The 25,011-nt window shown below is 42.0% G+C and overlaps 1 protein-coding gene across 1 annotated transcript; it reads left to right on the forward strand.

The window, feature by feature from the left end:
* The first annotated feature begins 512 nt into the window (after positions 1 to 512).
* LOC134215180 (putative ferric-chelate reductase 1 homolog) lies at positions 513 to 4,010 on the forward strand. Its single transcript, XM_062694415.1, has 7 exons — positions 513 to 622; positions 1,167 to 1,266; positions 1,489 to 1,546; positions 2,546 to 2,777; positions 2,907 to 3,019; positions 3,621 to 3,680; positions 3,745 to 4,010. Exons 1-7 carry the CDS (start codon positions 613 to 615, stop codon positions 3,832 to 3,834), a joined length of 663 nt encoding a protein of 220 aa, XP_062550399.1. The 5' UTR covers positions 513 to 612; the 3' UTR covers positions 3,835 to 4,010.
* Positions 4,011 to 25,011: the final 21,001 nt, after the last annotated feature.

Raw genomic sequence — 25,011 nt, forward strand, 5'->3', positions numbered from 1 at the left:
AAACTGATTGATCGTGTTTACGCAGTACAAAGCATTCATGTTGTTTCAGAAAACCTTTTAATTAATAACTGTGACAATGTTAATTGAATACCAAGTTGAAAAGCAGGCCAAGTTCCAATTGGAATGTAGAGCCATTAAAGAAGAACGACCAGTTCATAATGCTAAAAGTTATATTAGGTTAGAAAACAGTTTAAATAAGAATAATATTGCAATACAATAATGATAAAATAGATTATCAAGATTTACAGTAGACAAACGCTATGTACGCAGTGATTCCGAACGAAATCCGTTGTAAGCTATCCACTGATAACGCCACTTTCATATTTCTTCGCAGACTGTAACTACAAGTTATCCTCACCATCATGCGCATTAACGGTTTACGAATGGTTCGACATTAAAGACCTGAACCCACCGTTAAATTCTTATCAACAGACAGGTTTATCAGCAAACCATTACCGTTCGATATCGAATATTCCATATTTTGGAGGATTGCCATGGACGTCAGTTCATTCCGTTAACCCAACGCGATCGGTCGCATCACCAGTTAGGAACGCGCCACAAAAATATATATATTGACACCTTCATCTCCGACTCGAGAAAAGAATCTCAAAAATGGTTGTGGGTACGTTAGTGTTATTGATGCATACTCTTATCTGAATTCAAGAAGTGACTATAACTCGAAGCATCTCTTTGCAATTGTTTTACGCTTCTAATGTTTATAAAAGAAAATCGATTAGTATCATTAATAATCTTCTATGATGAAAACAGATTAAATGTTGTGTCTTTGTGATTCACGTTCGGATTATTCTTTTTCTTTTTTTTTTAATTAAATTCCACACTGGGACACTGCTGCCTCGTAGCTTAGTGTTCTAAGCCAAGTTTCCCTTTTTGTTAAGTTACGACTTTTGCAGTTTTGAATCATGAAGCTTACATTTTGTTTGCATTGTTATAACATGAGTATAACACGACAGTATTATGCTCAGAGAAATCCAATTTCCAACCCCGAAATTGTAGACCAACCCGGAATCGAATTCAGCCACATTTAGCATGTCGTTGCTTTATAGTCGAATATTTTACCACTACGCCATAAAGGATTCGTATTAGTCACGATCGAAATTTTGTATAGGAAAATTTTAATCCTTCCTAACCGGTTTGCCCTTCCTCAGATCTAGACTTGCCGGACCCAACGGTTCTTATCAAACTTCACGGCACCTTCATGATTATCGCCTGGATACTCTTCGCGTCTGTTGGAAGCACCGTTGCAAGGTAATCAACGCGTTAATTTGGAGACACTTAATGCTAAGGCAGCGTACTATCGTGACGCACCGTGAGTAATCACCGGATGGCGTTGATAAATAAATTGATAAACCGGCGAATATTTTTTGTTGTCTTGATGAATGGCGATTAATCGATTGCATGCCGTTTCTATTGATAATCAAATTTGATGGAGATGTTGTGAATAAAAAAAAATGTTTTGTTTGATGGCAGGTACTTCAAGAAAACGTGGGTTGCAGAACAATACTTCGGTGGAGAAGCATGGTTTTTGGTGAGTATCGAATCGTAGAGTAAGAAAACAAGACAGTGTTCAGTGAGGTAGCACAAGCATATGTTGGGTAGCTATTCCGGTTCTTCATCTCATAGCTCATAACCATGCAATCAAAAGCAGTTAAATGAAGAACAATATGTTTTGTTTCATTTTATCAGTGACTTTGGGAAAAGTGAGATGAAGACGGTAGCAGTTTGCAACATGTGACTAAATTTGAAGAGTTAAGTGCTATATTGATAGTAGTGTTATAATTATTGAACAAAGTTTTCCAAAATACGTCTCAATTACCTTAACTTGGTTGTTCACTATGCATCAAGTGGTTGTGTTTTATGACCTTCGTCGGCTTTACACTTCTAGAACCGGTGCTTCAATTGTTGGTCATACGACATTACGGATCTAATACTTTAACATCAACTGAATAATTTTTTTATTGTTCTGCAACCTAATAAAATGTTTGCATAACAAAATTTAATGAAATGCTTTTCAATTATTAGGTCATGATATTATTATTACTAAACAAAACTATTCAAGCGATATTTACTTACGATTTCATCATTATTGTTGCAAATATGGTATTGGATAATGGTGGTGGTGAATTAATAACTTGTTATCAGCAGAACATAAATTACGTACCATACCGTTTTTCAGAGTGCGCTTTGGTTTATACCTATTGATTTTTTTCTGGATACCGATTGCATTATATCGATTTTTTTTCTTATAAATTAGCCTTATGGATTTGGAATCCTTGTCTCTAAACTCGTTCATGCAGGATAGATTGTTATGCAAGAGGAGGTGATTTTACTCATGTAACACATTGAAATTAATAATTGTCTTTTCTTTCTTTGTAATACAGAAGTCATTTTTATTTTGAATAAAAAATCTAATTACTAAAGACAATAATTTAGGAGCAGTCACTCACTAATAGATGAATCTCTTACATGTCTGCTATTCAACCATAAAAAAATATGAATGAAATTTCTCAAATTATGAATCTTTCAGTATCACCGGGTTTACATGTTCTTCACATGGCTGCTAACGTGTTGCGGATTCATCATCATCTTCATCGATATGGATGCCTGGCAGGATCATGCTCACGCCATTGTGGGTCTGATTGCTTTCATCCTGTGTCTCTTGCAGCCTATCTTCGGCGCAATCAGTCCACCAGAGAACGTACGAAAAATCTTTCGCCTAGTGCATGTGGTGTCCGGCCATTTGTCATACATTCTATCAAGTAAGTAACTGGGCGAAGGAATCATAGCGTAACTTCGATTTTTGATTCCCCAGAAAAAAAAATGATTGTCATTGAATTTCGTTTCATTTCCGCCCTTCGCAACGAATTCGTGTCCACCAACGATGACAGTGACCAACATGTTCCTGGCTATGGGACTGAGCTCGGCACAGCTACCAAATGAGATGTACGGCTTGTTCGGGGCAGCCGTTGTGCTACACTTTTTGGCAAACTTGGCATTCAACGTAAGTATAATTGGATTTCTCGGATATCAATCCTGACATCAAAACAAAAATATGATTAGCAGTAATAATCCTGAAACATCTGATGTTGAAAGAGTAGAAGCAGAAAACTAATTCTTACCACAGATTCATCCAAGTAAGAATTAATAAGGAATTTGGAAATTTTAGTTCCTAGAAAATGAGCTATCGTATTTGCAAATTCCAAATATCGTTGAAAACACATAAACGTATTTGCAAATTCCAAATATCGTTGAAAACACATAAACGTTTCAAAGCTCCAAACTGAAAAAAATGTTGTATTCAAATCCTTTTTGATAAAAATGCTGTTGCTGTAATTTTGACTTTAACTCAAATTTAACAATATCGGAAACTATTTCGAACTTTTTGCTTCTTTTGTTTTTATTTTCGATATGTTCAGCCCGTGGCTGGTTCATCTCGTGTAGGCAAACTTTTGCTTCTATTTTATATGTAAAATCGTAATCTATAATATATAACATATTTTTTAAGGATACTTTGTTTCTTTCTGAAGCTCATTCTTGTCTCTTAAATTTAAGTCTATTTTCCAGTTACATTCGTGTACAGTATTGTTTATCTTATTCCACAGGTTTTGGAATACATGTCGGCGCAGAGAGGAACCCCCACCGATCCAACAAAGGATGCTTCGGTACGTAAACAGTTACAAATGGTTCCGTGATGGTGCTCTGATATCTATGATACTTTCTGTACAGTTTTCGAGATGGCGTAAAACAACGCTGATGGCCCAAATGATTGGACAGCTCGCCTTCACGATAGCGCTGGTCGCCTTGCTATGGAGTTAGAGACCCAACCATCACCGTTTCGAAGGCAGTGTGGACGTCAGTTTGAGGAAAGATGCGAAAATGTTTCATATAGAACTCAACTTTGTTTCAAGTACTGTGATTATGAGTAAACTGAATGTGTGTTTATGTTTGTTTAATTTATAAGCGACGAATGCATTTATTACAGAGTTTAACATTATTGGATAATACGCCCAACCAAATTTAGGAGTATTGTTATTGTTTATATGAGAAATTTGGTTTGTTTTTTTTTTATTTTAATAATGCGTGATTGTTTTTCAATAACTAATTATACGTTTTTGTGTAACATCAAGTGATGCATATTATACCTAAAATCCAGTGCTTTTGCATTACTCGCAAAAGGATATTGTAAGCACACATTATTTTCAACACATAGATTGTTACTATTATATTATTAATGTTTATGACCCCATCACATGGTCCCAGTTTCGATTCAATTCTCGGTCTGGTCTAAGATGTTTCAAACTTTTCAATTTACTCAGAGACTGAGTGAAATTTTATTGCCACCTCTTTTTTTCTCACGTTAATCTTACTCATTTTTCGTAAAAAATGGAACTACCCAAACTGTGAGCACATATACGAAAATTAAGTAAGATATCCGTGAGAAAAAAAAGGTAAAACAATTTGACTCAGTTACTGAGTAAATTACAATGGGCGTGTGGGGCCGAGAATATCGTTTGGTAGAACAGGCCATTAAGCCGAAAAAGTTGTTTGGCAGAATCGGTCATTTGAACGAAAATGCAATTTAGCCAAAATGGTCGTATGGCAGAAAGGGCCATTTGTCCGAAAATGTGATCTGGTCAAACAAGTCATATGGCCGAAAATGTCGTTTGGTCCAACAGGTCAAAAGTCGTATGACCGAAATGGTCGTTTGGCAGTGAAGGCAATTTGTAAACTGTAAGTATCCGAACGAATCACACCCCGAAAATGTCGTCTTACCGATAAGGTCATATGGCCAAAAATGTCGTTTTGCCGAATAATAATGACTGAGAAGAGATTAATGATTATTGAAAGGTGAGTTGTAATAAGGGGTCTTCAATAACTTGGCGAGCAAAGGCATAGGATTGCTACTCCGAAGATGGCGAGTTCGACTCTCGGTCCGGTCTAGGAAGTTTGCTCGTTGGAAACTTTCTCGACACCCTGGGCAACACAAAGTACATACTCATGCAATGGTGGGCATATAAAAGCTTTAAAATAATAACTAAGGAAATGCTAAATGAATAATAACTTGATAAGCGGGCAAAGCTCCAGAAGAAGAAGAAGAAAAGTAGTAATAATATGAGAAATGAAAAATGAAAAATTAGAAGTGAGAAAAGAGAAGTTGAACATCTCACTTCTCACTCCTCATTTCTTACTTTTCACTTCTCAATAATAATTAATACCGTTAACAACTCGACTGTCACACTTTTCACATTCACTATTGTTTGGTTAAACAACACTCAACACATTTACCGTCGTATTATCTGTTCAACAAATGACACTTTCGGGCATATGTATTACGGCAGGACGACATTTTCGGCTAATCAACATTTTCGGCCGTATGACCATTTCGGTCAAATGGCGCATTCGATGCCATAGGATAAGATAATCAAATATTTCGGCAAACAACTTTTTCGATCAAATGACATTTTCAGCAAAATGGACTTTTCTGCAAAACAACCATTTCGGCCAAATGAATATTCAGTCAAAAATTAAAAGTGAGAACATTGACTTTTAACTGCAGTTTAAGGATACGAGGGATGGAGAGTTCACTTCATATTATTATTTACGCCGCTTCTTTGCACACTTTATTATTTATTACCAGACTAAGGCCAGAGTGGCATTTTTGTCACCACCAATACAATATCATGGTGGGTAATAACTGTGAAAGTGCTTAATGAACACTAGGCTGCGAGGCGGCTTTGTCCCAGTGTGGGGATGTAATGCCAATAAGAAGAAGAAGAAGGTGCTACTGATGGCCATCCCTCTGGGAACAGCGACACTTACTAGCCGTAGGCCGTTGTCATTGGTACACTTTCAAATTTCGCTGCAGAAGTTCTTTTGCAAAATTATTTCTGACAAATGCATCAAGCACTTCTAATTTCATCAACATCGAATGTCACACTTTTGCTTGCGCACAAGCTTAAAAATAATCGATTGTTTTGTCAATAAATTACCTTTTGTGCTCGTGTTTACAGCGGTACACTAGGAGTTTACTTTTAGAAGCTATTATAGGGAAAGGTATCTATGGTTGAATTATCGGACACTTTCCAGTTACGCAGGAAGGGAACAAAAAAATAAAAAAAAAAGTTCATACTTTCAAGAGGACCCACATTAAATTTTTTCCGCCATACAGATATCTGACGGTTATCTTCATGAGGCTTGTCGCGCATATACGTTAGCGCTTGGATGCTGACAGTAACCAGTAACTGCTCGTGATTCATTTATGATTGAATATGTGCTAGTGAATATTTGGGATAATCAAGATAACGACAACGATTCCAGGCATAAATATCATAGTCTTATGGGATTTTGCTTGTTTTTTACTGCTGTGTTCCTTTTCATCTCACTTCAGAAAGCAAGTAATGGCTTATATGTACACTGGTGGTCATATGTATACGTAATAATTAACGTACATAATTAATGACAAGGAAACTGCTGTAATCTGAAAAGTGCATGTTTTCCATTTCTCTATTAAAGAGCTCGATGAATACTAGTTAATGTTAGTTAATATTTAACACCATTTTTAGGAAATGGCGTATACGTCAGTTTTTCAGATTACGGCAGAAAGTGATGGATGTGGTCAAATATATCACTTTCCAGAACTATTTTACGAACATGCTGTGTATGTGTAGACTAGACTAGATTAGATCATTTCGGCCAAATGGCATTTTCGGGCAAATAATCCATTCGGCCAACCAAAATTTTCGGCTAAATTACCTATTCGGACAAATGACCAGTTCAGCCGTATGTCTTTGTCAGCTGTATGTCGCTTTCGGCTAAATTACATTTTCGTCCAAATCGATTTCGGCCTATCAACCGTTTTGGCCAAACGTCCAAATCGATCGGAATAGGATTCGGATAGACGATTTTCGGATTAACGTGTTTTCAGCCAAGTGGTATTCGGTCAGATGCCTTTCGCTCGAATGACTTACCCCTTTAATGCCCAGGGAAGTCGAGACGATTTCTTACCCGGAACTTATTTTAAAGTCTATTGTTAGGAAAAAAAACCCTGATTAATCCACCTAGCGGTGTTGGTGCCTATCTCGTGCAAAAAAAAAAATACTAAAAAAATATGAGTGAGTGCTTTTTAGCGTGTTTTGCGCATAGAAAATAGTATTTTGGCCATAACTTTTGAACCCATAGTCCAATTTGGCCAATTTTCAATAGCAAACAATGGGACAGGATTCTCAGTCGAATGGAACTTGTTTGCGAGTGATTTGGCCAATGCTAAGTTCCAAAAAGTGTGTCTACAAATTTTTGTACACATACACACATACACACACACACATACATACACACAAACAGACATCACCTCATTTCGTCGAGCTGAGTTGATTGGTATATAACACTATGGGTCTCCGAGCCTTCTATCAAAAGTTTGATTTTGGAGTGATCGTATAGCCTTTACGTATACTTAGTAAACGATAAAGGCAAAAAATGAAATTAAAGGCATATTTAAATTGTTTTTTTTTTCTATGATGGAAATTAAACGTACTTTTTAGGAATAATTTCATAGAATTATCGTCCGAGTGCGTGTTTGCTCGTGTCTTCCGACACGAACTGACGTAGAACGATCGCGCGATCATCGAAATAATTGGTTCTCCTTTGTGCGGATCAGAAATTTACCTTGACATAAAATAATTATTTAGCCTTTCACCAAGACGACTTTCTATAGATTACCTCCTCATTGTTAGGTCGTTGACTGCATCGTTATTGGTCTTGAAGTAATGAATCTCCAAAGCATCACCCAACCTGCGGATGGCAGATTTTTATACAGTTCTGCATAAGAACCTTACAGAAACTGTATAATAATTGGGCATATACAATTTCGGAAGATTTTAATACAATTGTTGTATTGAAATAATGCAGTTTTGTATCATTTTATAGCAACTACAAAGTGTACAGTCAATCAAGCTAAGTTGAACTATAATTTCAAAGAGTTATCTTCCTGCCGAATGCCTTTTCAGATAAGACAATATAGCTATAAAAGGAAAACATTTCAAACCATCATGAATCCACTAATTAAAATCACATAACCATGGTTTGTAGAGCTGTGTCCGTCGGTTTATAACACTATATGGATCGTTATTAAAATGAACACTTAGTGTACGAGAAAGCCAAAAAATTAACCGTTGAAGACGTCAAAACTTTTTTTATGGAAATCCTCCTGTTCCACTGCCACGATGTTGATGAAAAGCCGTTCTCGTTGATTCTTTTGTCAGTTTTCCTCGAAGAAGGAAAGAAAATTATAAATTTAAAGTTTACTTCATGTCTCAACTGAGGTGCACGTGCAAATGATGGTGGGTTGGTTGTACCAACAACTAAAATGTGGGGTAAGTTGGCCAACTTGTAACACGACAGCCGTGGCGAAACGCGTTGATGGTTTGAAACATATCTGCAATTTTTCATCTCTTCAAGCATAATATAAAAGAAGCATGAACGGTGTATTCATTTCTAAGAAGTCACCAGATTGTGGTAACCATTTACATAAATAGGCAACTGGAAGAAAAGTACTCCGAAATTGCAATATATTAGTGCTGGATTCCAACATGCATGAATAGTCCTTCGAGATTGATCGAAATTAGAATCTCGTAACAAACATATTGATTTTGAAGAAGAGCTCACATTTTAATTTTCGTAATGTTTTCAAGGTTCCCATGAGAATTAAACAGATTGTTCAAGCCACTTCTCAAATTTTTAGTAGCACATTAGAAGACTCCAATGGGTATATATTTTCGGTCTTGTGTTATATTTAACTTTAACCGTCGTGTATTTTGTAAACTATTAATCCATTCGATGTGGAACTTCTTGGTTAGAAAGCCAGACAATTGTTTCCGCGTAGAGTTGAGTTTAAGTTGACAAGGATAATCCTGATGAAACAGGAGCTGCTGAGAGATTAGAAAAAGATCTCGAGTAGTAAACGTCTGAATTCTGGCTGTTTGATGCGGGAAATTTAACACAGATTTATTGCTTGAAATACATACACCTGATCCTTTTTTACGGGGGAAGCGTTCCGTGTAAAAAAAAGTTCTGCATGGGATTTTTTTACACGGCCGTGTTTGAAAAAAGAATCGGGTGTACATTCTTATGTGTAAAAGCGAGTTTTTCTTTGTCAGTTTAAGTTGGAAGCTTCCTCCTTCACTTATATATACAGGACCAGAAAGCATGAGCAAAAAATGAAACATTGACAGAGATATGTGATTGGGGCTCTCCTTAGCCGTTCAGTAAGACGTGCGGCTACAAAGCAAGACCATGCTGAGGGTGGCTGGGTTCGATTCCCGGTGCCGATCTAGGAAATTTTCGGATTAGAAATTGTCTCGACTTTCCTGGCCATAAAAGTAACATCGTGCTAGCCTCATGATATACGAATCCAAAAATGGTAACCTGGCTTAGAAACCTCGCAGTTAATAACTGTGGAAGTGCTTAATGAAAGCTGCGAGGCGGCTCTGTCCCAGTGTAGAGATGTAATGCCAATAAGAGAAAGATGACATTGATAAATAGAAAGAAACCATGGTTCCAGACCAGTAGTGTGGCTACAGCATGAAATACTAAACGTAACTATACCCCATCAATGTTAACAATCATTCATTTAACTTTTTTCTGTTCCCAACTTGCAGACGTCACTACCCAACTCTTTCCTTTATTTATTCCGACAAGCAGATCAGCAGATAATACAGCTAAATGAGACCTAAATACGCTCAAAGGATGTATATAATATGTTTTCTTGTTTATATTTCGAACGAAAGTAAGCGTGCCCTCTTTACGTTACAATAAAGGACGCCGAGTAAGCATAATATGATTAATTATTCACCCCCACCCCCCATTAATCGGATGTCATCTGCTTTGATTCATATTTTATGCCTAGTAGCTCCTTGTGAAAAGTCTACCAAGCAACGGCGACAAAGAAGTGCATGCTATCAACTTGTTTCGTATGGTCTTTTTAGCTGGATAATAAAGATTTCCATCGACTTACGAAAGGATGGATGACTGCGCGATGCATATGATAATACTCATGGCGAACAGTATTTTAACAGTAAAACCTCAGAAGCATCCATCTAGTGGTGTTGATAGCGTTGTGCATTGAAAATGAGCAAACAAATCGTATCTAGTATTTTGCTTTCGACAATGGCGGCATGAGTTCCTATCAATCTCATCTCAATTGGAGATGTAACCAACATTGGAACTCATCCAATACGCCATAATGTAATGGAAATTTCCAACAGCAATAAACAATCGTCACCTATCCTACATTCATATACGGTATCTCTAGATCAACATTTAGAAAGGACGTTGCCACCAAAACTTAATCTTTCCAGTTATTCATCTATGTTCATATAAATCTATAAATGTAGATAAAGCGTCGACAACTTGAAGCGTGTGGGGGCGCAACCGGGGATAAGCCAAATGTTGTGGCCTCAACTCAAATTGTTTACTCAGTGTTATCTGAGTGGATGTAAGAAAAATTAATGAATGAATGATAGTGAAATGTGCTGCTATGCGGTACAACCATTGGACTGGAATCTACCAGGCAGAAGAGGCAGCCCATTAAGAAATAACCAAAGCTGATAAAAATCTAGTCTATAGTCTCGCTCAAGATGAAGATTAGACCTGTGCGCTGATTGAAATTCTACCAGCGGCGGAGTGATAGATCATTTTCAGTCAGCGGCGGCGGCGTGGCGGTTAGTGATCGGCGGTGGCGTGGGTCTGTGTAAACTAGTTTCGAACGCTTAAATTTTTTCCCGTAATTTCTTCAAAAGTTCCTCAACGAATTCCTCAGGAAGTTCCTCCACAAGTTCGTTGGGAAGTTCACCAAGAAATTCCTCTGGACAATCTTCCAGATATTCTTCCGGAAATACTTCTGGAAAGTTCCTCCAGAAATTCTTGCTGAAGGACATCCAGGAATTCCTCCGGAAATTCTTCCAGGATTTTTTCTGGAAATTCCTCCATGAGTTCTTCCAAGAATTCTTTCGGAAGTTTTTTCAGTAATTCCTCCGGAAGATACTCCGGAAATTTCTCCGGAAGTTCCTCGAGGAATTGCTCCGGAAATTCCTCCAGGAATTCCTCCGGAGGTTCCTCCAGGAATTCCTCCGGAAGTTTCTCCAGGAATTTCTCCGGAAATTACTCCAGAAATTTTTCCGGAAGTTCCTCCAGGATATATTTAGGCTGAGTAAATCGTGAAAGACTAAAATTAAGATTCGCATGAACATTTTGCATAGGCACAACGTACATTCTTTATTTATCGGTGCAAATCAACAGCAATTCAAAATATTAATTTCAGTTCCGGTAGATATTCATTTTTTTCGCTCGATTATCAATCTGCTATTGAGAATTAGGCAGCAAATTTGGTTTGGAAGTTTGACAGCATGCTGCTAGCTATTCGTATCTGCATTGTGGAGCGTCTAATCAAAACAAACACGAGCCAATGACGAAGCTGTCAACTGAGTGTTGATGCAAGTGATATTAAACGAAGATTTCCGTCCCAGGGATTGCTAAACATTCATAAAATATCTAGAAATCTCTTGAAATTTTCATGGAACTTCTTGAAAAAATAATAAAATTTGCACAAAGGCCGTTACAAATATTTAAGGTGACACGGAAAGCACTAACAATCATCAAATCGTCATCATTTTCATCATTGAATGCTTTCTACAACAAATATGATTTTGAAAAATTACCACCGGCGCGTGCTTAGTCGCAATCTACATGCTGATACATTTACAGTTACATCAAACAACTGAAAACCGAAATAAGCCGCTCCAAAGTTACGAGGTGATAAAGCTAGAAAGAGACGAAAGATAGGAAAAATAACACGGTGTTAAGTGCCTCCCCGAGTCACCTTAATTAACATTTTGTCCTACTTGTCTCCGAAATTTCAAGGGGTCAATCAGATCAGGGTCATCAGATTGCAGAAAAATATTTCTTCCATAGACATTTTGGCATGTCATTTTATTATTATTTGGCTTGAAATTGTTCTACTTCTTATAGCCTAATTTTTGATTGGCGGAGGCCAACTACGGCACTGTCAAAAAAATGTTTGTTATGTGTCTCTTTCTTCCGTGATATGGATAGACGTAGAGTGGGGCGTCATGATCATTTTTTCAAATCAATGGTTTTTCGAAGCCATTCTGGGTCCTGAACAACTGTGCAGAATTTGGGACCGATTGGTTGCTTCCTGGGCACGGCAAATGCTGGGTAAAGCGTACCATTGGTACATCGCGTACCTGAAGGAATAAAATAGACCCCATCTCGCGGTCCTTAGCCTCTTACCCAGCAACTCCTATTCCTACCTCCCCGCGGTGCTGGCCGGGATACGAGCAACCTTAGGGAAGATCGGGTAACCAACCCCGGTGGGAACTATGGTCGTATGCTGACAGGGAAGGGGGGTTTGCTCCTCTCCGGAGGTGCAAATCTTATTGAGCGTCTGTTCTCCATGTCAGGATCGGCTCACAACAGCGTCTGGAGAACGGCCGATCATCGTCCGAGTGCCAGCGAGGGACTCTAAGTGAAACTGTGCACCATGGTCCACCGGAAATAAGGAGGAATGGTCCTCCGGAAATTTAGGGGGTTTGGTGTCAGGCCCTGCAAGCCAGCCTTTAAAAAATCATAAGCAACGAACAATCAACAAGAGAGTACGGACCGGAACAATCGGCGAAGATTACTGTGACAAAAAGGGACCTAGCGATTGGAAATTCGGTTCGTGGAACTGCAAATCTCTCAACTTCATCGGGAGCACACGCATACTCGTCGATGTGCTCAAGGACCGTGGATTCGGCATCGTAGCGCTGCAGGAAGTTTTTTTTTGGAAGGGATCAATGGTGCGAACGTTTAGAGGTAATCATACCATCTACCAGAGCTGCGGCAACACACACGAGCTGGGAACAGCTTTCATAGTGATGGGCGATATGCAAAGGCGCGTGATCGGGTGGTGGCCGATCAATGAAAGAATGTGCAGGTTGAGGATCAAAGGCCGGTTCTTCAACTTCAGCATAATCAACGTCCATAGCCCACACTCCGGAAGCACTGATGATGATAAGGACGCATTCTACGCGCAGCTGGAACGTGAGTACGACAGCTGCCCAAGACACGACGTCAAAATCATCATAGGAGATTTGAACGCTCAGGTTGGCCAAGAGGAGGAGTTTAGACCGACTATTGGAAAGTTCAGCGCTCACCGGCTGACGAACGAAAACGGCCTACGGCTAATTGATTTCGCCGCCTCCAAGAATATGGCCATTCGTAGCACCTACTTCCAACACAGCCTCCCGTATCGGTACACCTGGAGATCACCACTGCAGACAGAATCACAAATCGACCACGTTCTGATTGATGGACATATCGTGGCGCTAACATCGACTCTGACCACTATCTGGTGATGGTTAAACTGCGCCCAAAACTATCCGTCATCAATAATGTTCGGTACCGACGACCGCCGCGGTACGACCTAGAGCGACTGAAGCAACCTGATGTCGCCATTGCATACGCGCAGTATCTCGAGGCAGCGTTGCCGGAAGAGGGTGAGCTCGATGGGGCCCCTCTTGAGGACTGCTGGAGTACAGTCAAAGCAGCCATTAACGACGCAGCGGAGAACAACGTCGGGTTAATGGGTCGAAGTCGACGGAACGATTGGTTCGACGAAGAGTGCAGACAGATTCTGGAGGAGAAGGACGCAGCGCGGGCGGTCGCGCTGCAGCAAGGTACCCGGCAGAACGTGGAACGTTATAGACGGAAGCGGAGACAGCAGACCCGCCTTTTTCAGGAGAAGAAACGCCGCCTGGAAGAAGCGGAGTGCGAGGAGATGGAACAGCTGTGCCGTTCTCAAGATACACGCAAGTTCTATCAGAAGCTCAACGCATCCCGCAAAGGCTTCGTGCCACGAGCCGAAATGTGCCGGGATAAGGATGGGAGCATCTTGACGGACGAACGTGTGGTGATCGAAAGGTGGAAGCAGCACTACAAGGAACATCTGAATGGCGCTGAGAGTACAGGCAGTGAAAGTCAAGGCAGCGGAGGAGATGACTACGTCAGTTCAGCGGACGATGGAAGCCAACCAGCCCCCAGTTAAGGATGCCATTCAACAGCTAAAGACCAATAAAGCAGCTGGTAAGGATGGTATCGGAGCTGAGCTCATCAAGATGGGCCCGGAAAAGCTGGCCACTTGCCTGCACAAACTGATAGTCAGAATCTGGGAAACCGAACAGCTACCGGAGGAGTGGAAGGAAGGTTGTATGCCCCATCTACAAGAAAGGCGACAAACTGGAGTGTGAGAACTTTCGAGCGATCACCATCCTTAATGCCGCCTACAAAGTGATATCCCAGATCATCTTCCGTCGTCTGTCACCATTAGTGAACGAGTTCGTGGGAAGTTATCAAGCCGGCTTCGTTGACGGCCGCTCGACAACGGACCAGATCTTTACTGTACGGCAAATCCTTCAAAAATGCCGTGAATACCAGGTCCCAACGCACCATCTGTTCGTTGATTTCAAGGCGGCATATGACAGTATAGACCGCGTAGAGCTATGGAAAATTATGGACGAGAACAGCTTCTTTGGGAAGTTTACCAGACTGATCAAAGCAACGGTGGATGGTGTGCAAAACTGTGTGAAGATTTCGGGCGAACACTCCAGTTCGTTCGAATCGCGCCGGGGACTAAGACAAGGTGATGGACTTTCGTGCCTGTTGTTCAACATTGCGCTAGAAGGTGTCATGCGGAGAGCCGGGTGTAACAGCCGGGGTACGATTTTCAACAGATCCAGTCAATTTATTTGCTTCGCGGATGACATGGACATTGTCGGTCGAACATTTGCAAAGGTGGCAGAACTGTACACCCGCCTGAAACGTGAAGCAACAAAAGTTGGACTGGTGGTGAATGCGTCAAAGACAAAGTACATGCTTGTGGGCGGAACCGAGCGCGACAGGGCCCGCCTGGGAAGCAGTGTTACGATAGACGGGGATACCTTCGAGGTGGTCGAGGAATTCGTCTACCTCGGATCCTTGCTAACGGCTGACAACAACGTTAGTCGTGAAATACGAAGGCGCATCATCTGTGGAAGTCGGGCCTACTACGGGCTCCAGAAGAAACTGCGGTCGAAAAAGATTCGCCACCGCACCAAATGTGTCATGTACAAGACGTTAATAAAACCGGTAGTCCTCTACGGACATGAAACATGGACAATGCTCGAGGAGGACTCGCAAGCACTCGGAGTATTCGAGAGACGGGTGCTTAGGACCATCTTTGGCGGTGTGCAAGAAGACGGTGTGTGGCGGCGAAGAATGAACCATGAGCTCGCCCAACTCTACGGCGAACCCAGTATCCAGAAGGTAGCTAAAGCCGGAAGGGTACGATGGGCAGGACATGTTGCAAGAATGCCGGACAGCAACCCTGCAAAGATGGTGTTCGCTTCCGATCCGGCAGGTACGAGACGGCGTGGAGCGCAGCGAGCGAGATGGGCAGACCAGGTGCAGAACGACTTGGTGAGCGTGGGGCGTATCCGAGGATGGAGAGATGCGGCCTCGAACCGTGCATTGTGGCGTCAAATTGTTGATTCAGTGTTATCTGTTTAGATGTTAACTAAATAAATGAAAATGAATGAATGAATGGTTGCTTCCTCGCTTTCCGCATTACGTTTGAAGTTTGTATGGAAATTAGTATGGGAGAACGTATATTTTTGCATTTCTACTACTAGAGGTTTCAGTTCATCTTAAACCAAGTGGCACATTACGTTAAAGTATAACCCAAAGGATGCCGAAAAACTTTGCTAAAGAAGGCACGTTGCTGGAACGACCACGAAAAAAGTTATGACGCTTCGAGGATTGAGTATTCAAACCATATGCAAAAAATCATTTATTCTGCCAGCACTGCTGAACTACGTGGAGCAATAATTTAACTGAGTGTTATTTCAAAATTATTGATTTTATAGGACTTTGGAGCTAATGGGAGATTTTCGGAATGATTTCACAAAGTAAAAATTCCGACTTGAAGGAAAATGGGTTTTGCCTCTGACAATTACAGGTTGTCTGGTAATGCTGGCAGAAACATTGATTTCTTGCATATGGTTTGAACAATCAATTTTCGAAACGTAATAACATTTTTGTAGACCTTCCAGCTACGTACCTTCTTCGGCAAAGTCTTTCGGCATCTTCCAGACTATATGCTAACGTATTGAATCACGTGATTGATGATACATTGAAGTCGCTAATAGCAAAAATGTAAAAAAGTACGTTTTCCCATACTAATCTCTATGTAAATTTAAAACGCGATGCGGCATGCGAGGTCGCAACTAATTGAGCCCATATTTTGCACAGTTGATTGGGGTCCCAAAACGATTCAAAAAAACCTTGATCTAACTTGATCGGACGAAGTTTGCGTTTTCCCATACAACTGCGCCCCACTCTAAAGACAGAGCCATGAAAATCCTTTCAATGCATAAAATATCATCAAAAGTGCTCGTCGAGCAACATTTCAGTAATTATTAGTTGGACAAGACAGGCAAACCAAAATGATACAAGACAACATAATAATTATACCTCTGCTTCAATCAACAAGTGCACCTATTCACGTAATATCCTGACATAAACTTCACATCACTCAAGTAAGATCTCACTGGCAAACAAGTTCATTTCCCCAAAACGCCACTTGCTTTAGCGCCATATTTCAACACCCACGTGTAGACAGCCACGCGGGACCAGCATTCATTAGTTTGCGGGTTTCCATACAGCTGACACGCTCGCACAGCACGAAGTGGCACAAAACAGGTTAATTTCCCTCTGAAAGACTTTCAACCCAATTTATCTTTATTTGCAACTTTTCCACTTTTCCAGCGCTTCAGCACACGACGCACCAGCATGTATATACGTGTAGGTAGAATGGCAAGCAGCGTTCGCGCGATCCTGCCCATTGGGAATGGCATATTATGGAGCCGCGATATCCCAACAATCACCCTTGCCATTTTCTCTGACGAGGCAAATGAGAAAACGGAGCCCAGCCAGAGACCTATTGGTTCAATATAACTTGCTTAAATTAGATTTTAAGCAAATACCCAAATATCCACAAATTACATTGTGGTAACGCGGAAGCTCCACATCCGTGATTAGAAGCGCATACCTTTCAAGAAGATATTGAAACTGCATAATAGTATAAATAACTCATTAAGAACAAAGGAATTGAACGAGATTTTTTTGTAAGTATAATAATCTAGTTGAAATTTCAGGTACGGCTTATTTTTAAAAGATTAATTAATTCTACAACTAGATGCATGGTCTCCAAATAATATTGTCATCACCACAATCCGCAGGCCTGCGTAGCTTTTAGGCGGTTGGTAATGTGACAAACATTCAGCTCAGCTTCTTGATTTCCCCTACTACAACATAATAATAATAGACTAGTAGCTGCCTAGGAAACAAAAATGTTGATCCATGAAAATTCGCAAGCAAGGCCCAACGAACGCTCCACCGTGCATCAGTTTCTACATTATGGCCTGCGGAGTCCCTTCCGCGTTTGGAATTGTTTTCCATAAACAGTTCCGGTGCAAGTGTGTACAGAAAGTTTTACCTTCGAAGCAGACTCCTAGTTGCATTCTTCGTTGTGCTAAGGGTGGATGCAGAAATGAAAGATCTCCATTGTCGCTGCTGTTCGCGTGACCACCTTACGAATTTCAACGCTCGTAAAGGCGTAATTCCAGAACTGAAAGTGTCAGTCTAGTACGGAATAATGTTCCCTATGGGCCAACCTGAGCTGTTATAAATTTTAGCATCAAGAAATGATAGATGTTCTGTTTCTCCATCAATATATATTTAATTCATCGGATAAGGCATCCTACAATGAAAAAAAAATGGATTGATATAACCGTAACCTAGTCCAGAAGAACCATTCGAACCATCTTAGAAGCATTTATTTTAATCAAAAACCTCTACATGCCACATTTGGTTTCATTTGCTTGATTAGTTCTCAAATTATGTGGACATTTGGGTTTCATTTCTTCAAGAGAGTGGAGGGGTCTTGAAGCATCTTAAGAACCTTCCCCGGCCCAAAAAATACACATATACAAAATTTCACGCTGATCGGTTTAGTAGCAACCAAACGATTATCCGAATATAGCGATATATTTTAACTTTCTACTGCTGAATGGCTATAGACGCTTCCGCGGCGAATAAATTGTCTGCTGCAGCAACCACCGTCGACGGCCATCGCTGATGTTGTTGTCACTGAATGTCACTTTGAAGAAAATATGCCTCAAATCAACTCTTCTGTTTCAAATGGGGGTTCTGATAAGACCGATTTATTCTTCTTGAGACCTTGTAGAGCATTACCAACTACTAACAGCAACCAGCCGATTGTCATACTCTTGCGCAACTATTTCACTTCTTATATAATTTTTTTCTTAGTGCTCTATTATATACAAAAGCAAGTTTAATTGAGAGAAATTTTCACCACATTACTAAACATAATCTGTCTGTGGACATTCCACGTCGAGCATCCGAGCGAGACGGTTGTAAGTCCGCGTACGGTCTGCTTCTCTTTTGGTTTTTTTCCTGAAGTAGAGGTTTTTCCGAAAGTGTTTTGAAGCATAGTGCTTGAGTGGAAGTGGTGCTTAGCTGGAAGCAGTTAAGTAGCCATTTCGTTGCTTTTGCAAGACAACGCAAAGTTTTGCAGTTTCTTCGGCGTCCATCGCAGGCGCAGGCATCATCGCCCCACGCCGACAGTCATCATCCATCGTGCGTCTCCACCAACACAGACGCTGCCGTCCTGCCACCATCCATCCACCCAGTTGCAGTGTTGTCTGCAGCAAGAACACCAACAACAGCGTGGTTCGCTTCGACCGCACCACCGCCCCGGCGATTGTCCATCCAGTCAGTGTGTGCTGCCAGAACCGTTAGCCGGCGACACAGCAGTGTGAACGCAAGTATTTACTTGAGCTCCCTCTCGTTGTTCCCTCTCTTCTCCATCTTATTTGAATAGTTTTTTTCCTTTTTCTTTAACTCGTCTTCCCCTCTCATTAAGTTGTGTGTGTGTTTTTTCTGTTCTTGTGATAAGTGTTTAGTTTTAAAATAGATTGTGCCTCGCTGCAGCGGCGCATTTTGTGTCCGCAATGCGCGAAGGCGAAGTTGGCGGGGTACTTCGTATTCCATGTCAGATGTTTCGTTGCATTCAGGTGTTCCAAACCAAAATGAAATGGACACCAGCAACGCTAAAATTTCTTCTACGAGCCCCCGTCCCAAGGTCTACCCTCACGACTCTAGTGGGCCGTATGTTAGTTTCTTTCGACCCAAAGGCAAACGTTTGAATATCAGCCAGATCAGCAAAGATCTGGAAAAGCGATTTTCGTCTGTCACGACCATTGACATGGTTGGGTCCAGTAAACTCCGTGTCACGGTCAGTGATCGCAAACAGGCCAACGAGATTGCCACCTGTGAGCTTTTCACTCTCGAATATAAGGTGTATTTACCGTCAGCAGTTTGTGAGATCGCGGGGGTGGTGACGGAGGGAAGTATGACATGCGACGATTTGAAACAAGGTTTCGGTCGTTTCAAGAACGTTTCTTTGCCTCCTGTTGCGATACTGGATTGCAAACAAATGTATTCGGTGTCGCAGGAGGGAGAGAAGCGGAGCTATTCCCCGTCTGACTCTTTCTGCGTCACTTTTTCCGGGTCCGCACTGCCTGACTACGTAGTGATTGGCAAACTTCGTCTACCTGTTCGGCTGTATGTACCGAAGGTGATGGTGTGTTAATTGCAAGCAGCTGGGCCACACCGCTCAGTACTGTTGCAATAAACCTCGCTGTGCATTATGCGGAAGAGAAGCATGTGGAGGAGCGTGCAAGACGGCACCGAAATGTGTCTATTGTAACGAAAGCCCTCCACATGCTCTTGAAGCTTGCCCAACGTACATACAGCAGCGAATCCACCAGAAGCGGTCTCTTCAGCAACGTTCTCGGCGAAGTTACGCCGAAATGTTGAGGAAGGCCGCTCCTCCACTCGTTCTGACACCATCTACTCGTCTCTTCCTTTGGACGATCAAGGTAGCTCTGACTCGAGGTTGGAAATGGGGTTCCCTTTGTTTTCAATGGCTCAACGAGGAAGAGAATAAAACAGAGCCAGCGATCCTCGAAAAAGCCTAGAAAACAGCCTCAAAAGTGAGCCCCAATCCAACATGGTCAAATTCAAAGCGGAGGAAATACTCAAAAACGATCAACTTTTGTGGTTTCACATCAGGATGATCGAGAGTTTCCACCGCTTCCGGAACATCTAAAATCCCAGATACCCCATTTTTTGCGATTTCTCAGCCAGAAAGAGAGCATACAGAGCGAGCAGAAGAACTCCCGAGCGCTCCAATGTTCACACTTTCTGGCATCGTGGAGCTCATCCTCAACTTCTTTGATGCTTCCGACCCCGTGAAGAACATGGTCAAAACTGTTCTTCCTATTCTGACTCCTCTCCTGAAGCAGCTGGCTTCGAAAATGCCCCTCCTCGAGTCATTTGTATCCTTCGATGGCTAACTTAGTCAATAAGGGTAACATGATTTCGATTCTACAGTGGAACTGTCGAAGTATTCTTCCAAAATTAGATATTTTTAAATTTTAGTTAACAAATTACAATGCGATGCTTTGCTTTATGTGAAACATGGCTAACACCAGATGTGAACCTTCATTTTCCTGATTTCAACATAATCCGCCGCGATCGGGCAAATCGATATGGAGGAGTGCTTTTAGGGATCAAAAACAGCACTCCTTCTATAGAGTCGATCTTGCGCCGATGTCTGGCACCGAAGCTGTCGCATGTCAGGTGACTATTCGAGGAAAAGACCTCAGTATCGCCTCGATATATCTTCCTCCAAACACCGCGATATCTCGAAGAGATCTTCGCACATCTGCTCGGTTATGCCCGAGCCACGGTTGCTCCTGGGAGATTTTAACTCCCACGGAACAGGCTGGGGAACTGTACGACGACAACCGTTCATCAATGATATACAACCTCTGCGACGACTTCAATATGTCAATTTTGAATACATGAGAAGTTACACGAGTGGCTCCTCCAGCAAGAGATAGCCGTCTAGATCTTTCCATTTGTTCGAGCTCATTATCGTTGGACTGTACTTGGAAGGTGGTCCAAGATCCCCATGGTAGTGATCATTTGCCGATCGAAGTTTCGATTTTCAATGGACATAAGCAATCAGCTTCCATCGATCTCTCATCTGCCCTCACGAAGCACATCGATTGGGGCAAAGATGCGGACGCCATCAGCGATGGCATACAGTCGATAGAAGCACGTCCCCGCGGGAAGAGTACAAGTTTCTATCGCAGTTGATTCTTGAAAGCGCTCTTCAGGCACAACGTCGGCCGGTGCCAGGAGCTTCGGTTCGTAGGAAACCCTACAGTCCGTGGTGGGACATCGAGTGTACGCAACTTTATCGCGAGAAATCCGCCGCGTTCAAAGAATTTCGGAAACACGGGGCGATCGTTCTTCACAAACGATACACCGCGCTCGAAATCCAGTTCAAGAAACTGGTCAAAGTGAAGAAGCGCGGATATTGGCGCACTTTTGTTGAAGGTTTATCGCGCGAGACTTCAATGAAAACTCTGTGGACCGTCGGGAGAAGAATGCGCAACGCGTCGTCCGTAAACGAAGATCGTGAAAGCTCGTCGCGGTGGATACTTGACTTCGCAAAGAAAGTTTGTCCGGATTCGGTACCGGTGAGGCAAGAGCTACGTGATGCTTTTGCAGACAGGGATGATATGGATCGTCCTTTTCGATGATTGAATTCTCACTTGCTCTCCTTTCATGTAACAATTCCGCTCCAGGGATGGATAGAATCAGGTTCAATTTGCTCAAAACCTCCCAGACGTCGCGAAGAGGCGCTTATTGAACTTGTTCAATCAGTTACTGGAGTGCAACATTGTTCCGGATGATTGGAGGGAAGTGAGGGTGATAGCCATCCAGAAGCCCGAAAACCCGCGTCGGATTGTAACTCGTATCGCCCCATCGCGATGCTGTCATGTCTTCGGAAGCTGTTGGAGAAGATGATTCTCTTCCAGCTAGACAAATGGGTTGAGTCGAATAGTTTGTTGTCAGATACACAATTTGGTTTCGGCAGGGGTAAGGGAACGAACGACTGTCTTGCGTTGCTTTCTTCAGAAATTCAACTAACTTTCGCTAAAAAGAGCAAATGGGCTCAGTGTTTTTGGACATTAAGGGGCTTTTGATTCGGTTTGCGTCGATGTCTTATCTGACAAACTCCACGAGTGTGGACTTTCACCAATTTTGAACAACTATTTGTACAATTTGTTGTCAGAGAAGCGTATGAGCTTTTCTCATGGTGACTTGACAGCTGCACGAATGAGCGACATGTGGGTCCCCCAGGGCTCATGTTTGATTGCCCTTGTTTACAATTTTTGCGTCAGAGACACCGATGAATGTCTCATGCTAAATTGCTCGTTGAGACAGCTTGCAGATGATTGTGTTGTATCCGTTTCGGGGCCAACATCGGTTGATCTGCAAGGACCATTGCAAGATACTTTGGACAATTTGTCTACTTGGGCTACGAAGCTGGGTATCGAATTCTCTCCGGAGAAAACTGAGATGGTTGTCTTTTCAAAAAAACATAAGCCGGCAAAGTTCCCGCTCCATCTGATGGGTAAGACAATCACTCATAGCATATCTTCTAAATACCTCGGGGTCTGGTTCGACTCGAAATGTACCTTCGGGAAGCACATTGTGTATCTGACACAAAAATGCCAGAAAACGGATCAATTTCATGCGATCAATAACCGGAACATGGTGGGGAGCGCATCCCGAAGATCTTATGACGTTGTATAGAACAACCATTTTGTCGGTCCTCGAATACGGTAGTTTCTGCTTCCAGTCCGCGGCTAAAACACACATGCTGAAGCTTCAACGGATTCAGTACCGCTGTCTTCGTATCGCGTTAGGATGTATGAATTCGACACATACGATGAGCTTGGAAGTACTTGCGGGAGTACTGCCACTAACAGATCGTTTCGCGGAATTATCGCTCCGGTTCCTCATCCGCTGTGAGGTTCTCAATCCATTGGTCATTGACAACTTCGAGAAGCTGCTCGAACAAAACCCTCAATCTCGATTCATGAGTATTTACCACTGGTACATAACGCTGGAGATAAGCCCATCTTTGGTTGACACCAATCGTGCTAACTTCTTAGACTCTTACAGTTCCTCTGTTACTTTTGATCTGTCCATGAAGCAGGAGGTTCATGGAATACCAGACTTTCTGTGTGCGGAGATCATACCTCCATTATTTGCAAGCAAATACGGGCACGCCAGCGAGGAGAGAAGCTTTTTTACAGACGGGTCAAAAATTGATGACTCCACTGGTTTCGGTGTTTTCAACGTTTTCATAGCGCCTACTTTAAGCTCAAAGAGCCTTGTTCCGTGTATACCGCTGAGCTAGCAGCTATACACTATTCACTCGAGCAAATCGCATCCCTACCTCCTGACCACTTTTTTCATCTTCACCGACAGTCTAAGTTCCTTGGAGGCTGTTCGGTCAATGAAACTGGTTAAGCACTCAGCGTATCTTCTAAATGGGATACGGAAAGCTTTGAGTGCCTTATCACAACGGTCTTACACAATCACCATGGCTTGGGTCCCTTCTCATTGCTCGATCCCGGGAAATGAGAAAGCGGACTCTTTGGCTAAGGTGGGCGCTATGGAAGGTGATATTTACGATCGGAAAATCACCTTCGATGAATTTTTCACATTAGTTCGTCAGGAAACCTTGAACAGCTGGCAACAGAAATGGACAAATGGGGAGTTGGGTAGATGGCTGTATTCAATTCGCCCGCAGGTGTCGAAGCGTCCATGGTTCAAAAAATTGAATATGGGACGTGACTTCATTCGAACCATGTGTCGTCTAATGTCCAATCACTACACTCTAAATGCACATCTTTTCAGAGTGGGGCTCTCGGAAGGAAATCTCTGTGTTTGCGGCGAGGATTATCAGGACATCGATCATGTCTTGTGGGCTTGCGAGGGAGCATCGTGGCCCCAGATCTGCGCTAACTGAACATCTCCGGGTCCGAGGAAAACAACCAAAGCCTATTAGGGAAGTGTTGTCGGGCCTTGATCTCGAGTACATGTCCCTGGTCCACCAATTTTGAAAGTTGCTGATGTAAAACTGTAATCATTGTCTGCCCATTCCCTTGTCTGTCGTACCCCATATCGAATGTCTTCCTCTTGTTGTACATTTCCATGTCTGTCGTTAATCCCTTCCGTATGTCTTCCTCTCGTCGTTGTCTCCCAAAAAAAGTTTGTTTGTCCCGTTACAGATGTAAAATGCGAGGAATGTCAACTTTGTGAACATCAGCATAGTAATTACTTAAGCACCCTAAAATCCTTTCCTTTCCTACTGTATTATTGTATTCCCTAACCTCGACTAAACCGCGAGTCTTTCGGTTCCCCAAAACTAACACTATGTATAAGAATCAAGAAATGTATTGTTAAACTTGATTTCGGCTCCGTAACGCTTCACGGCAAATGAGCCTTCCAAATAAACGAAAGATAAAAAAAAAAAATCTGTCTGTGGAAAATTGGATGGCGTCGTTCTTGACATGCGCCAGGAAATTATACCCAAGGAAGCGTCTTTCCAAATTTTAACCACAAACTAGTAATCAAATATCACTTTCTAATGCAAAATGGTTACAAATGCTAACGCGACAATTAAATTGACTGCAGAAGCCACCACCGACGGCCATCACCATAATTTTCATCAAATGTCCTTTTCCTGTAAAGAATATTCGTCGCACATCCATTGTATTTCATTCAAAATGCTGATCCTGAAAAAACCGACTTATGAGCCTCGATACACATCCGCTGACGATTGTTGCTGGATGCTTTATCACGATTTACAGAAAATTTCACTTGAGGAGGGGATCCCGGGGCAAAAAGGACACCGGGGCAAGAAGGACACCCCTTAAATTATCTGTAAAA

Source organism: Armigeres subalbatus, chromosome 2 (genome assembly GCF_024139115.2).
Source record: "Armigeres subalbatus isolate Guangzhou_Male chromosome 2, GZ_Asu_2, whole genome shotgun sequence".
Lineage (NCBI taxonomy): Eukaryota > Metazoa > Arthropoda > Insecta > Diptera > Culicidae > Armigeres > Armigeres subalbatus.